This window comes from Mobula hypostoma, chromosome 1 (genome assembly GCF_963921235.1).
Source record: "Mobula hypostoma chromosome 1, sMobHyp1.1, whole genome shotgun sequence".
Classification (NCBI taxonomy): domain Eukaryota; kingdom Metazoa; phylum Chordata; class Chondrichthyes; order Myliobatiformes; family Myliobatidae; genus Mobula; species Mobula hypostoma.
The window spans coordinates 226890697-226908101 of NC_086097.1; the positions used below are offsets into that span (position 1 = coordinate 226890697).

General features: G+C 39.7%; 1 protein-coding gene across 1 annotated transcript in view; it reads left to right on the plus strand.

Moving 5' to 3' along the window:
• Positions 1–17405, plus strand: part of LOC134349574 (paramyosin) — a 674039-nt gene that overhangs the window by 4550 nt on the left and 652084 nt on the right. The window contains exon 2 of the mRNA XM_063054149.1: positions 11842–11991. Coding sequence (XP_062910219.1) covers positions 11842–11991 — 150 coding nt within the window. The remainder of the gene's footprint in view (positions 1–11841; positions 11992–17405) is intronic.

Sequence of the window (17405 nt, forward strand, 5' to 3'; positions counted from 1 at the left end):
TGAAAGGAGACATAAAAGACTGCAAACATGAGAAAATCTGCAGATGCTGGAAATCCAAAGCAATGCAAACAAAATGCTGGAGGAACTCTAGCAGCTCCCAGATTTGCAAACCCTCAGATTTATTTTGGGGGGTCGATGTGACTGATTTGTTCCATTTTTTTGTGTGGGCGGAGAGATTTGAGGGTTAATGTGCCTGTTCTGTTTTTGTTTGTTTTTTGTGTGGGGAAGTGGATTTGGGGGTTGATGTACCTGATTTGTTTTGCTCATTTTTTTGTGTGGAAGGAGAGATTTTGGGACTGATGTGCCTGATTTGTTTTGCTTGGTTTTTGTGCAAAAGGAAGGGTTTGGGGATTGATGTTCCTGTCCTGTTTTTGTTTGCTTTTTTGCGGGGAGGTGGGACTTGGGGGTTGATGATCGTACTGCCTTTCTTTTCTTTCCGTCCTTGGTTTCATGGCTAACTGGAGAATTGAAGAATTTCAGAGCTGTATACTTTGGTTAAAAAGTGAACCTTCGAATTGAGTCCTTTCGAAATTTGTCCAATAATTTTCTTATCACTGACGTCAGACTCCGAGATCTGTAATTGCTACCTTATTCCTACTGCCCTTCTTGAATAAAGCTATCACATTTGCTGACCTCCTGTTGTCTGATACCTTGATACCGCTAGCCAAAATTTAAAAATCTTTGTAAAAGCCCTATCAATTACTCCTCTTGCCTCCTGTCGCAACTGGTATAGATCTGATCAGGTTCTGTACATTTAGCCACCTATTCACTCTGCTTAGACTCTAGTACCCTTTTAGTAATAGATTGTTCTGTAATTTCAATGTCTTGTGGCCTGATTTCTTCAATTATGATGTCTTTCATATTCATGTAAGGCCATATCTATGTTCTCTGGCTCTGTTAATCTTAATTACTCTCTTGCCTCAATACAGTTGCGAAATGGATTTTACTCCGTTTTTTTTTGCTAGTGTTATTTATTGGTTTCTGTTTGTCACCCAAATTTCTCTTCAAAGTAGTGTACCCCCACAGTACTTCCTATACTCTGGCAGCCCTTCCCTTTTTCAGTTCTCAATACTTGGCATTAGCTTACTTTTAAAATTTATTACTATTCATCCTTGATACCCAGTATTCCTTAGACTTGTTGTTCTTACCTTGCACCTTAATGGGAACACTAGATCCTGAACTCCTAATTTCATCAGAATCAAAATCAGGTTTATTGTATTTTTGCATAACCGTCATTTGTTGGATGTAGACTAACCTGCAAGTAAGTGCTGCCAGTCTACTTTTGTCAAGATCTGACTTGTAGTTGTGTACTTATCAGTTGGGTGTCAATCAACAAGCAATTTCTTTCATTAAAATTCGATTAAAAATCATTTTATTCAGCTACAATCAAAATCTGCACCTTCTTTCACCATTATTTAAATTTAATAGTGACTTGCATAACAAAAATCTGTTGCCTATGATTGTTACAATTAAGTGTCGGGGTTTGCATGTAATTTATATCCAAAATGTTACTAAGAATGCCCATTTTCAGCTCTGCAGGTTTACTTGCTTTAATCAATCTTCCGCCATTCTGCTGAAATCTTATACAGTACAAATATCAGTTTGTAGATTCAATGATTGTCTCCTGGCTAAATCTCTGAAATTTAAATCTGTTGTGACTTTTGTCTTTGTCCGAGACTGATAGCTGTCTGTATCCTAACAAATCAGAAGTAAAATCAAAGCTTTGTTGTCATGTAAATAAAGTTCCCTTCCCCCACCCCCATGCAAACAAATCAATAAATTGTTATAAAACCACCAATCTGCCATTACCTTTTTCTTTTTATATCACAAAGACAATGGAGATGCTGTAGTTTGAAGAGATATTATATACATATAAGAGGAGAGAAATTAAGGGGGTTTGCATCTTTCAAATCAGATATGTTTCATCCAAGTTTGGCAATTTATTCAGAACTGCTAAGAAATGCAAGGGAGGATCTGTCATTTCCCAATGGTGTTTGGGCATGTGAATGGTGCTGGAGATGTGCTGATTTTGTGCCATTATTCACAGAAAGGATACTGTATAAGGAAGTCTGAGTAATTAATAGCCTAACTGCAGTGGTTGTGAGGGACTATTATTTTGATGACATAGATTAGGTTATTGAGGTGCAGTGTTCTTGATATAGCCTGCAAGTACTTTAGCCAAGCTTTTGAAAAGATCTTATGTGGCAGATTACCAAAAATGTAAGAAGCTCAAAGGAAATGACAAGTGGTAAGAAGTGAACTCTAATATTTTACAATTGTTTTTGTGACTGGAAAACAGTTTCTCCAGGTATATTGTTGGTAGGATACAAAGGAGTGGCATTTTCATATCCCATGGGAGAGATTCTGGAAGTTGGCAAAACAGACATTAAAGATGGTTAAGAAGAAAAGCAGAATATTTTCTTTTATTAGCAGAGACATAGGAAAAGCAATTACCGGTATATGTCAATTGTAATAAACATGTTAGAGGACAATTTGGAATGTTGCTTATAGCTATTAAGTCAAAGAGTTGTGAAGCACAGAAATAAACCATTTTGTCCATCAACACTAATCTGCTATTCCCACGTTAGGACCATCTCCTTCTATACCTTATTTATGTGCATGTCTAAATTTCTTGTATGTATTATTTGTGTCTGATTCCTCTGGCATCACATTCCAGATATCAACTGTTTGTGTTTTTTTTGGGAAAGCAACTTGCCCCCAAGGTCTCCTTTAAATTTCCTACCCCTTAATTTAAAACTGTGTCCTCATGTTTTTGATACACTTGTGATAGGAGAATGATTTTGACTACCTCTGCCTCTTATTCTTTTTAGGTCATCCCTCAGCTGCCTTCACCCCTGGGTAAACAAGCTCAGGCCATCACGGGATGGTTGACGAAAGCCATCATTACATTTTTTTTGGAATATGTACCTGCAATAACCATACAACAATTACAGAACGGAAACGGGCCATCTCAGCCCTTCTAGTCCGTGCCGAACTCTTACTCTCACCTAGTCCCACCGACCTGCACTCAGCCCATAACCCTCCATTCCTTTCCTGTCCATATAGCTGTCCAATTTAACTTTAAATGACAACATCGAACCTGCCTCAACCACTTCTGCTGGAAGCTCGTTCCACACAGCTACTACTCTCTGAGTAAAGAAGTTCTTCCTCATGTTACCCCTAAACTTTTGCCCTTTAACTCTCAACTCATATCCTCTTGTTTGAATCTCCCCCACTCTCAATGGAAAAAGCCTATCCACGTCAACTCTATCTATCCCCCTCATAATTTTAAATACCTCTGTCAAGTCCCCCTCTCAACCTTCTACGTTCCAAAGAATAAAGACCCAACTTGTTCAACCTTTCTCTGTAACTTGGGTGATGAAACCCAGGTAACATTCTAGTAAATCTTCTCTGCACTGTCTCTATTTTGTTGACATCTTTCCTATAATTCGGTGACCAAAACTGCACACAATACTCACCGGTGCCTTGTACAATTTCAATATTACATCCCAACTCCTATACTCAATGCTCTGATTTATAAAGGCCAGCATACCAAAAGCTTTCTTCACCACCCTATCCGCATGAGATTCCACCTTCAGAGAACTATGCACCATTATTCCTAGATCCCTCGGTTCTACTGCATTCTTCAATGCCCTACCATTTACCATGTATGTCCTATTTTGATTAGTCCTACCAAAATGTAGCACCTCACATTTATCGCGTTAAACTCCATCTGCCATCTTTCAGGCCACTCTTCTAACTGGCCTAACTCTCTCTGCAAGCTTTGAAAACCTACTTCATTATCCACAACTCCACCTATCTTAGTATCATCTGCATACTTACTCATCCAATTTACCACCCCATCATCCAGATCATTAATGTATATGACAAATAACATTGTTCCCAGTACAGATCCCTGAGGCACACCACTAGTCACTGGCCTCCAATCTGACAAACAGATATCCACCACCACTCTCTGGTGTCTCCCATCCAGCCACTGCTGAATCCATTTTACTACTTCAATATTAATACCTAACGTTTGAACCTTCCTAACCAACCTTCTGTTGGGACCTTGTCAAAGGCCTTACTGAAGTCCACATAGACAACATCCACCACTTTACCCTCGTCAGCTTTCCTAGTAACCTCTTCAAAACATTCAATAAGATTTGTCAAACATGATCTTCCATGCACAAATCCATGTTGACTGTTCCTAATCAGACCCTGTCTATCCAGATAATTATATATACCATCTCTAAGAATACTTTCCATCAATTTACCCACTGCTGACGTCAAACTCACAGGCTGATAATTGCTAGGTTTACTCTTAGAACCCTTTTTAAACAATGGAACAACATGAGAAATATACCAATCCTCCGGCACCATGCCCGTTTCTAATGACATTTGAAATATTTCTGTCAGAGCCCCTGCTATTTCCACACTAACTTCCCTCAAGGTCTTAGGGAATATCCTGTCAAAAGCCGGAGACTTATCCACTTTTATATTCCTTAAAGGCTTCAGTACTTCCCTTTCTTTAATCATCACAGTTTCCATAACTTCCCTACCTGTTTCCCTTATCTTACACAATTCAATATCCTTACTGAATACCGAAGAAAAGAAATTGTTCAGAATTTCCCCCATCTCTTTTGGCTCCACACATAGCTGTCCACTCTGATTCTCTAAGGGACCAATTTTATCCCTCACTATTCTTTTGCTATTAATATAATGGTAGAAACCCTTGGGATTTAATTTCACCTTACTTGCCAAAGCAACCTCATATCTTCTTTTAGCTTTTCTAATTTCTTTCTTAAGATTCTTTTTACATTCTTTACATTCCTCGAGCACCTCATTTACTCCATGCTGCCTATATTTATTGTAGATATCTCTCTTTTTCCGAACCAAGTTTCCAATATCCCTTGAAAACCATGGCTCTCTCAAACTTTTAACCTTCCTTTCAACCTAACAGGAACATAAACATTCTGTACTCTTAAAATTTCACCTTTAAATGACCTCCATTTCTCTATTACATTCTTTCCATAAAACAAATTGTCCCAATCCCCTCCTCCTAAATCCTTTCGCATTTCTTCAGAGTTAGCCTTTCTTCAATCAAAAATCTCAACCCTGGGCCCAGACCTATCCTTCTCCATAATTATATTGAAACTAATAGCATTATGATCACTGGACCCGAAGTGCTCCCCAACACAATCCACCGTCACCTGACCTATCTCATTCCCTAACAGGAGATCCAGCACCGCCCCTTCTCAAGTTGGTACCTCTATGTATTGCAGCAAAAAAAAATGCTGTGATTTGCAAGCTATGGCCCAGAACTAGAAAGTGGATTTAAACTGAATAATCTTTTTTCAGGCTACTCAGTAACACCATGGGTGTACACACCCTAGAAAGACTGCAAGTGACTCAAGGACATTTGGGGATAGCTGATAAATGTTGTCAATCTACCCCCCCCCTCAAAAAAATGAATTTAAAAACCTGCAACTTTGTATGTTTTCTGAAAATAGTAGCAAATGCTTCAGTCTTCTGTACTTGTGCAGGCTCTGTTATCACTAATCATGAAGCTACTTGTTCCCATTAGTTTCTTGATTCCATTGCAGTTCATGACTGGATGAGGCAAAGCTTCAAAGCCGTTAGCTGATCCATTAATTTTTAAATCCCCTAACTCAGTATATAGTTTCTAAGTTCAAAGTAAATTTATTATCAAAGTACATACAGTTAATGTCACCATAAACAACCTGAACCCTGAGATTTGTTTCCTTGTGGGCATTTTCAGTAAGTTCATGAAGCATAATTGAATCAACGAAAGACTGCACCCAACAGGATAGACAAACAATAGATTAGATTAGATTAGATTACGAGGACACTTGGTCCTCGTTTATTGTCATTTAGAAATGCATGCATTAAGAAATGATACAATGTTCCTCCAGTATGATATCATAGAAACACAGGACAGACCAAGACTAAAACTGACAAAAACCACATAATTATAACATATAGTTACAACAGTGCAAAGCAGTACTGTAATTTGATAAAGAGCAGACCATGGGCACGGTAAAAAAAAGTCTCAAAGTCCTAAGGCCTATCATCTCACGCAGACGGTAGAAGGGAGAAACTCCGTGCCCTGAACCTCCAGTGCTGCAAACTTGCTGATGCAGCACCCTGGAAGCACCCGACCACAGCTGTCTCTGAGTCTGTCCGAAAACTTCGAGCCTCCGACACCGAGCACCATCTCTGCCAAGCGTTTCAACCCCGCCCCGGCCGCCGAGCAACAAGCAAAGCCGAGGACTCGGGGCCTTCTCCGGAGATTCCGGATCACACAGTAGCAGTGGCAGCGAAGCAGGCATTTCAGAAGTTTCACCAGATGTTCCTCTGTGCTCTCACGACTGTCTCCATCAAATCAGGATTGTGCATGGCACCCTACTTGACAGATAACAGATATCCATCACCGGAGGGGCCACTGCGCGCTGCGTCGGGCTGCCATCTTCTCCTCTAATAGTGTGTAAAAGACAACAAACTACAAATATAAAAGAAAAAAATGTAATAAATACCAAGAATATGAGATGAAGAGTCCTTGAAAATGAGTCCATAGGTTTTGGGAACAGTTGAGTGATGGGGCGAGTGAAGTTGAGTGAGATGATCCCCATTGGTTCAACAGCCTGATGATTGAAGACGAACAACTGTTCCAGAACCTGGTGCTGTGGGGCATTTCTGCAACTTAACATGCATTGTCATTATGTTTCAAATTAGTCTTGTATTAGTAACTGCTCATTTGAATTTTCATTGAACCAAGGATGGGAAGGCTTCAGACTTAGGCTTATGCTTTGATGTGATTGAAGTTACAAATCCACTTTTCTATGAAGGACTATTCATTCTCCACCCCATACTGAAGCGTACACACTTTGATTAGGGTAAATCACAAAGGGTGTATAAAGTTAACCAGGTATATCAGTTTCTGGACCTGCTGTGTTTATTTTGTTAGGACTGTTGTAGCAGTTGCGGGATAGATTTGGAAACAGATAGAGAGCATTCCATCTCCCATGCGTAGGCCAGGACTACTAGCTGATCTAAGAGAGCTATTTTTGAAGTTCAAAAAATTCAAAGCAAATTTATTATCAAAGTATGTATATGTCACCATGTACCATCTTGAGATTTACTTTTCTTGTGGGAATTCAAGAAGTACAATAGAATCAATGAAAAACAACACACAGCAAAAATGGAAGACACAACCAATGTATAAAAGACAGCAAACTGTAAATACAAAAAAAATCAAAATAATAAATAAGTATGCAACAAATATGAAAAAAATGAATTTGATAGTGATAATTAGATAGTCCTTGAAAATGCGTCCATAGATTATTGAATCAGCTTAGCGTAGGGTTGAGTGAAGTTATCCCTGTTGGTTCAGGAACCTGATGGTTGAGGGGTAATAACCGTTCCTGAACCTTGATATATATACCTGAGGCTTCTGTACCTTCCTAATGGCAGTAGTGAGGAGAGAGCATAGATACAAAGATACTTTATTGATCCCAAAGGAAATTACAGTGTCACCGTAGCAGTGCACCGTAGGCGCTTGGTGTCAATTTACTGTGTGTTGGATGTTCCTAATATGACTTTCTAAAACATAATTTCTCTTTTCCCTTTGGTGAAATAGAAATGGAAAATATTAAAAATTCTTAGCAGGTCAGTCAGCATCCCTGCAGAGAAATAGAATTAACATTTCAAGTTGGATTTGATTTGGTTTCAAGATACTGTGAAAATAAGAAGGAAGGAGCATGCAGAAAATTTATGATCTAAGAAAGCTGCAAATCTGAGAAGTAGAATTAATATTTGAAGTTAAAAAAGAAAATCATCTAGATGGCGGAATTCTAAACTAAAACAATGAAAATTCTGGAATACTGTTTACTGAAATTGCCAAACTCTGAGTATGGTAGTCTATAATCTATTTCCTAAACTAGGTTCACTCGAACAGCACTGAAGAACTGCTGACCAACAAAGTTTTCCAGCATTCTCTGTTTTATTTCTGATTTCACTGGAGAACAAAGATTTTACATTTGGGTGTATCTTACAGATTTTGGGTTGTTCATTACAATCATCATGAAATTTCCCTATCATGCAGCATGTTTTGAAATCCCTATATTTGTTATTTTTATTCATAATTCAAGTAAATTAAAATGTTGCCGACAACGTAAGCTGCAAACTTTTCTATCTTGTCCAGTTAGGCAGGGTGTATGCTGCAGGGTTTAGAAAAGCTCTAATTTTCCATGAAGGATTTTGATATTTGAAACAGATGTTTCTTAGAATAACTGATGGTAAGATTAAGGAAGACATTTTTGTTGGCCCACGAGTCAAACGAGTCATCAATGACTGGCAATTTGAAGAACCTCTTGTGGGACTGGAGAAAATCGCATGGAAAGCATTTAGGGATGTTGAAAACTTCCTTGGCAACTACAGAGCACCAAGCTGGTTGACATGCTTCAAGCATACAAAACCATGATGTGCAAGTTGCCACTAAAGATTCATTTCTGCGTCCCCATTTAGACTTCCTGCAAATCTTGGCGCTGTCAGTGACAAGCAAGTGAAAGGTTTCAACAGGACATTGCGGTCATAGAGAAATAGTATCAGGCCAATTGGAATCCATCAATGCTAGCTGATTGTATTTGGCCCTTGAGTAAGAAGCCTCAGGCTACGTCCACACTACGCCAGATAATTTTGAAAACGAAGTTTTTTCTCTTCGTTTTGACCTTTCGTCCACACTGAAACAGCGTCTTTAGCACCCAAAAACGGAGATTTTCAGAAATGGTCTCCAAAGTGAATAAATCTGAAAACGCCTAATATCCGTTGCAGTGTGTACGGGGTAACTGGAGCTTTTTAAAACTGCTGTCATGACATGCCAGAACAAATGGCAGCAGCGCAGCATTTCATTGTTTTCTTCTTCTTCTTCTTCTTCTTATTATTATTATTGCTACCTTATTGTTTAGAGCATACAATCATCACAGCGATATTTGATTCTGCGCTTCGCAGAACCTAACAATTTCAGAACAGACAGCAAGGAGACTGAAACCAGAAGAGTTAGAAATGTTCTCACCAAATACTTCGACCCATAGCTTATTGAATAAGTAAGTATACTCACTTTGCCCTGTTTTCTGTCCTTGCTTGTATGAAGTTAAGGCAGGAAACACCCTCTGTCAACTCCAGTTTAAATTCCATGCGGAATATTTTGAAGGATCAAGAACCAAGAACCAAGAACCAAGGTAGTTTACCTATTTATGCAAGTACTTCTCTGACAATAAATGTGTAACAACCTCGTGTAACGTTGTATGGACATACAAGATAACACTGATGCAGTCATGTTTTATACATTTAACAAGGTGCTTTATTAATGCAACAGAGTTAGTCAGTTTTTCAATGTTCGTCGTAAGCTGGGTCATACTGTCCGTGAATTCCCTGTCGGTTGCCTCCATATGCTCCAGTATTTGTTTTTTTTTTGGTTTTAAGTCCTCCTGCGCTACAGCCAAGAGCAATTCCTTTTAAGTTTTTCTACTCTGTAACTGGACAAACGCGCACCAAGTATACCATTTCCTCTTCACTTGTTTTCTGTGTGTCCTGCGCTTGCCCAGTAGGAGGAGATTCGCCCAAATATCCGTCTAATGTGGACAGAGATACTTTGAAAAATGCTTAGTGTGGACGCCTGTCGTTTTTACTTGAAACCGGCATTTTCAGAATTATCCGGCGTAGTGTGGACGTAGCCTCAGTCACTGAGTACAAATGAAAATCATCAGCAAAACATTCTTGGCTTAGTTGAACTATTGCAAAGCATCAGCACCGTTATACAATTAAACATATTCAATAAAAGTTAATTTTTTGTTTCTCCAAATTCCTACATTATACAAGTAGTCTAAAATTATAGTTGTGATCAGCTTCAAGTAGTCTATTGTAGCCAAAAAAAAACTCCAAGGAAAGCAACCCTTTTGAAAAAATTTGCTGTCCAGTGTTTTTAGCATCTGTAGTGTCTTAGAAAAATAGAGGGCTGTGGGTGACCCGAGGTAATTTCTAAAGTAAGTACATGTTCGGCACAGCATTGTGGGCCGAAGGGTCTGTATTGTGTTGTAGGTTTTCTATGTTTCTTTGGTATTTTAGAATTTTCAATATGAAGTAAGTAGTGGAAGGAACAATTTACTTCATAAATAAATACTGTATCCTTAATATTGTTTTGGTATCTTTCTGCAGTTCATTTGTATTTACTTACTGAAGTAGCTCACTGACAACTGGTGTATATAAAGACAGTGAAGGGAAATTGCAGTGGTGTTTTTTCAAAAGGAATTTCAAACTTTTGTTGACCTCCCTCCACTCTTACAAGGATGGACATTGACAGTTAAACCTGTGCAGAATTGCTAATGGACTTCTGCAGATGCTATTTTGGAAGTCCAGTGTAACAAGACTTCCCCTTTTTAGACTTCCTTTCTTACAGGGAAGGTGTTTGCCATTGAGTTCAAAGTCTTATGAATATAATTTCCTTACAAGTTTAAATTCTGTTTGATTTGCTCTGTCATGTTCGTACTTTTTGTGTCATAATATAGAATTATTCAGAGAATTGCTTATATAAATAGTTTGATTTGAAGGTGGTTATGTTCTATAAAACAATTACATAATTGAAAAAAAATTGAGCATATAGCATCATTGTATTTGAAAGGACTTTTTCACATTTATTTTATTTACAAGAAATTAAATTCTGTGTTGTTCAGCACACTTGGTGACACCTTGTGGATTCCTCATTAAAACTACCAGATGATAGCACGTGACAATTGTAAAAGCGATGGTATAATCCAGGATAAAGATCTCAATCTGCCTGGACTACTGCAACAGATGTGCTAAACCATTCATCTACCTAGTCCCTTTGTCCTGCACCTGGACCATAGCCATCTATATAGCTCCCATTCATGTACCGATCCAAATTTCTCTTAAATGTTCAAATCGAACCCACATCTACCACTTGCACTGACAGCTTGTTCCACATTCTCACCATCCTGTAAGTGAAGAAATTCCCCTTCATGTTCCTCATAAACATTCCACCTTTCACCCTGAACCCATGACCTTTAGTTGTAGTTTCACCCAACTGTGGCGGAAAAAAGCCTGTTAGCATTTACCCTATCAGTACCTCATATAATTTTGTATACCTTAATCTAATCTCCTCTCCCATTCCAGGCAATAAAATCCTAACCTATTCACCCTTTCCATATAGCATTAGTCCCCAAATTTGGACAAAGTCCTTGCAAATTTTCTCAGCACTCCTTCAATCCTATTTACCTCTTTCCTGTAGTTAGGTGACCAAAAACTGCACACAATACTCCAAGTTAGGCCTCATCAATGTCTTATTCAATTTCAACGTAATATCCCATTTCCTGGACTCAGTACAATGATAAATGAAGGCCATTGTGCCAAAAGCTTTCTCTATAACCCTATCTACTCTATCCACTTTGAAGGAATTATGGATCTGTATTCCCAGATCCCTCTTTTCTGTGGCACTGCTCATGAGCATAATGCAGACTGAGAGGATGTACATGTAAAGGTAGAATTCAAATGAGTTTGAAGAGCTTCCTGAAAGCACGAGCGAGAAAACTTTACATACTAAAATGAATCATGCTTGATTTGACTTGAAAATTGGGCAAAATTTCTTATGTTCTCTGATATCAGTCACAACTTGGATTTCAGTTGAAGGATAACGTTGTTCAACCTGCTCTGGCCTTCAGGTTGAAGTAAGCTTGGTGGTAATCATCGTGGCAAAAATTAAGTGGTCTGAAGTGTCTGGTTTAACTGATTTGGTTTTGTTTGTAGATGAAGGTAAGGATTCTTCAGTCTTATGTAAATGATCTTGGTGACCAAAACAAAGTCTTGGTTCAGACAATCGAAGATCTTGAAAAAGAAGCAAATGAAAAGATTGCGAATCTGGATACCAGACTGCGGAGAGATGACCAACTATTAACTGTAAGATTACACGTATATTCTTATTTCTTAGCCTTTGAAATTCAGGTCTGATAATTTGAAAATGCTTGGTGGGCTCTGTTGAAGTAATTGATGCTTGATCCTTGGTTATTGTAGTCTGGGTAATGTTACTGGGTAGAGTGTGAATGATTCCTTTAAACATAGATAGACATGTACAAAATATCCATGCCATAGCAGTTTGAACTTTCAGACCAACAATTTCTATTCTTACCCCTAATATAATACCAAAGATTTCACATTTTGATGCTTTCTTGGGAACAAAGCATTGCAGTGGGTGGTGAGGGTAGCAGAGCGGGTTATTGGCACAGCATTACCCTCCCTCAGAGACATTTATACTGGCAGACTTCAAAAGAAGGCTACTTTTATTTCCAAGGATCCCACTCATCCTGGACATCACCTGTTTTCCCCTCTACCTTCTGGGAAGAGATACAGAGCATTAAGGACGAAAACAAAGAGTCTCCTTAACAGCTTCTACCCACAAGCAGTGAAATGTATAACACCCCGTTCCTTCTCCTGCCTCCCTCCTAAGACGGCGGCAGCTAAATGCACCACACTTTCAGGAATGGCAGGTGTGCAATAGTCCTACCCCACCCCATCCATATATTATTAATTTTGGACTGCACTCCTGAGGTTTTAGAGTTTATTTTATGTGTATATTCTTTGTCATGCTGCAAAACGTTGAGCTGCTAAACTATGTTTCATTGCTCCACAACAATGACAATAAAGATCTTCTTCTTCTTCTTAATTTGTTCATGCTAAGCACTGGAGCTAATAAATTGCTCAAACTTCATAATTTATATTTCAAACTGTATAATTTCTTTGCCTTTAGTTTCATAGATTTCTGTCTGTAAGTGATGTGTTGAACATTGCTGGTCTTGGATTTAATGCACTTAATTCTATATCTGGTTTGAAAATAATTGCACATAAAATAACTATTCCACTGAGTCCAATAATCATTTTTTGTGTATGGGGTAGTTGGTGCAGAAGAGAGTGACTAACATATTAATATTTCCAATTTGTCTATGCTTGGGTACTGTGGTTTTCATTGAAGAGGGGAATAAGCGGCTTTCTAGTTGGAGTATTTAAAACTTATAGAAGGAAAACTAGAAGCCATTCAGATACATATACGCCAAAAATTCCACGTGTGCTTTACATTTTCTTACATTTTTTACTAACCTGAAGTCCTTTCTTAAGTTCCTGATAAAGAAGGACCTTATGTTTTGTAAAGTAATTGACAACCATTCTTTTGAGGATTGGAAAGTTTATTGGGAACTTTTTTTGGAGATTGGAGATGACATTTGAAAATAAATTTGTCAAAAACAAGTTTACGGATCAGATGCAGGCGTTGTTTCAAAGGTTTGTAGAAAGAGTCTATAGTTTTCCCTTGTGTATCTACTATTTCCTACAGATAAGATATGATCTGAAATATGCTGAAGACGAGGAAAACAAATACATTCAGGGCTTTCAAAAAGGTAACAGATAGGCACTGAGGGGAAAAATAATTTACAGGCCAATGGCGTATGAGCAAAGGTATGACCCTGTGAGAATTATTAATTGAGGCACAAGTGTGAGCTCAGTGGGCAGAATGCTCTCCTGTGTTGCAATAATTCAGTGATTCTGCATCTGGTATCCTGAATATTATAGAAAGCAATTTTATATTATTGACAAGAACATATTTAAGATAATATGGCTGACTTTAAGGAGGGTGTCAAGGCCTTAGACAATGTGGAAGCATTTGCTGTTGGAAAGATTTTTTTAAGTGAAATAATTGATAAGCGTTGCTAATGAGTCACTTATTAGTATTTGAATTTACGCCAGTAGTGGTGATGGAACTGCAAACACGAGGAAATCTGCAGATGCTGGAATTTCAAGCAACACACATAAAAGTTGCTGGTGAACGCAGCAGGCCAGGCAGCATCTCTAGGAAGAGGTACAGTCCACGTTTCGGGCCGAGACCCTTCGTCAGGACTAACTGAAAGAAGAGCTAGTAAGAGATTTGAAAGTGGAAGGGGGAGGGGAGATCCAAAATGATAGGAGAAGACAGGAGGGGGAGGGATGGAGCCAAGAGCTGGACAGTTGATTGGCAAAAGGGATATGAGAGGATCATGGGACAGGAGGCCTAGGGAGAAAGAAAAGGGGGATGGGGGGAAGCCCAGAGGATGGGCAAGGGGTATAGTGAGAGGGACGGAGGGAGAAAAAGGAGAGAGAGAAAAAGAATGTGTGTATATAAATAAATAAATAACGGATGGGGTATGAGGGGGAGGTGGGGCATTAACGGAAGTTTGAGAAGTGAATGTTCATGCCATCAGGCTGGAGGCTACCCAGACGGAATATAAGGTGTTGTTCCTCCAACCTGAGTGTGGCTTCATCTTTACAATAGAGGAGGCTGTGGATAGACATGTCAGAATGGGAATGGGACATGGAATTAAAATGTGTTGCCACTGGGAGATCCTGCTTTCTCTGGTAGACAGAGCGTAGGTGTTCGGCGAAACTATCTCCCAGTCTGCGTCGGGTCTCGCCAATATATAGAAGGCCGCATCGGGAGCACCGGACGCAGTATATCACCCCAGCCGACTCACAGATGAAGTGTCGCCTCACCTGGAAGGACTGTCTGGGGCCCTGGTGGTGGAACTGAATGGTAGAAGCTTTTAAAAGAAAACTAGATAAATATTTGTAAAATAAACAAGTTTGATAATACACTGCTTTAGTTCTGCATATGATTATTTTCTTAATAATGGACGGGCTGTGTCAGGGCATTGAGGTTGTTAGTCTATTTTATACAAATCATCAAATGCAGATACAAAACTATAAACATTAATCAAAAAGATTAATGGAATACTTGCTTTGATTAGTTCCCATCTGAAATGTTGTATTCGTTTTGGGTTTGGGACCCTAAGAAATTAAATGGTCTTCAAAGAATGCAAAGATCTGTGATTGTGTTGTTAATATCTAAATATTGTTAACATTGGTATACTTCCCTTCAGAATGGTGCTCGGGATCTTTATCATTGATGTGGTAAAAGGTTACGTGGTAAACCCACTTAAAACCAGATGTTTAACATTTCACTTGAAATAGGGTGTGTCTCTTGGTGTTCATGTCAGTAGGTTTTCAGTGGGTCTACCAGATTACCTTTCAACGTTACATGGATTAACATTGCTGCTGCAATCAAGATGTAGATCTCTGCCCTACTGTTTACGTATGTTAGTATACTATTTCTGCTAGGTTGGAAGACTAGTAATTAAGGTATATATTGCAATGGATAGGTATTTGAGATTCCTCTTTCAGCAAAGCAAACTTCTTAATGGCCAAACATCTTAATTTCCATTCCCAGACCATTATGTTGGTCGATTGCCATCTCTTTTGCCAAGAGGAAGTCACCATCAGTGGAGGGGCAACACCTTGTATTCCATCTGGGTAGTCTCCAGCCTGATGGTGTGAATATTGATCTGTCCTTTCAGTAAATTTTCTTTCTCCCCTCCTCCCCTCTTCTTCCGTTCCCTTTTATCTCTTCTGACCTGCTTATTACTTCCTTCTGGATCTCTTCTTCCTTTCCTTTCTCCTATTATCCACTCTCCTCTCCTATCAGATTCCTTCTTCTCCAACCCTTAGCAACATACACAGATACTGAAGGAACTCAGCGGGTCGGGCAGCATCTATGGAAAGGAATAAACCATCAATGTTTTCAGATGAAACCCTTCATTCGGACTGGGAAAAAAAGATGAGAAGTCAGAGTAAGAAGGTGGGGGAGAGGAAGAAAAAGTACTAGGTGATTGGTGAAAGTGGGAGGAGGAAGTGGTGAAGTAAACAGCTGGGAAGTTGATTAGTGAAAATGATAAAAGGCTGGAGGATGGGAAATCTGATACGAGAGGGTAGAAGATCATGGAAGAAGAGGAAGGAGGAGGGGCACCAGAGGGAAGTAATGGGTAGGTAAGGAGAAAAGTGAAAGAGGAAAACAGGAATGGGGCAGTTACTGGAAGTTTGAGAAATTGATGTTCATGCCATCAGGTTGGAGGCTATCCAGACGGAATATAGGGTATTGTTTCTCTCACCTGAGTGTGGCCCCATCGCGACAGAAGAAGAGGCCATGGAGGAATGGGAATGGGAAGTAGAATTGAGATGGTGGCTACCGGGAGATCCTGCTTTTTCTGGTGGGCAGAGTGTAGGTGCTCAATGAAGCAGTTTCTCAACCTACATCAGGTCTCACCGATACACAGGAGGCCACACCAGGAGCACCGGATGCAGTAGGTGACCCCAATGGACTCTGGTGAAGTGTCGCCTCACATGGAAGAACTGTTTAGCGTCGTGAATGATGGAGGAAGTGTAGGGGCAGGTGTAGCACTTGTTCTGCTTGCCAAGAAGGAAAGTTGATGGATACAGGAGTCGCACAGGGAGTGATCATTGTAGAAAGTGAAAGTTGGGGGGCGGGGGGAGGGAGAGATGTGCGTGGTGGTGGGATCCCATTGAAGATGGTGCAAGTTAGGAGAATTATGTTCTGGATGCGGAGACTAATTGGGTTGTAGGTGAGGACAAGAGGAACCCTATCCCTGGTCTTGCAACAGAAGGGTGGGATGAGGGCAGATGTGTGCAAAATGTAAGAGATGCAGGTGATGGCAACGTGGGTGGTGGAGGAAGGAAAGCCCTTTTCTTTGAAGGAGGAGGACATCTCTTACTTCTGGAATGAAAAGCCTCATCCTGAGAGCAGATGTGGCGAAGACGGAGAAACTGAGAGAAGGGTATGGCATTTTTAGAAGTGACATAGTAGGAAGAGGAATTGTTCACCTGGCTGTGAGAATCAGTGGTTTTATAAAAGATATCGGTCAATAGACTGTCAATAGAGATAGAGAAATCAAGAAAGGGGTGTCAGAAATGGACCAAGGGTTTTATCTTTCCCACCCAGCTGGCTTCACCTATCACTTTCTAGCTAGCCTCCTTCTCCTCCCTCAACTGGCGACTTCCTCTTTCTACGTTTGTATTTCCATAAGACATAGGAGCAGAATTAGGCCATTCAGCCCATTAATTATGCTCCGCTATTCCATCATGACTGATCCCGGATCCCACTCAACCCTGTACACCTGCCTTCTCGCCATATCCTTTGATGCCATGACTGATCAGAAAACGTTCAACTTCTGCCTTATATATACGCATGGACTTTGCCTCTACCACAGCGTATGGCAGAGCATTCCACAGGTTTACAACTCTCTGGCCTCTCTGGCTAAAGAAATTCCTCCTTACCTCTGTTCTAAAGGGTTGCCCCTCAATTTTGAGGCTGCGTCCTCTAATTCTGGATAACCCCACCACAGGAAAGATTCTCTCCACATCTACCCTATCCAGACCTTTCAACATTGAATAGTTTTCAATGAGATTCCACCCCCCCCAACATTCTTCAAAATTTCAGT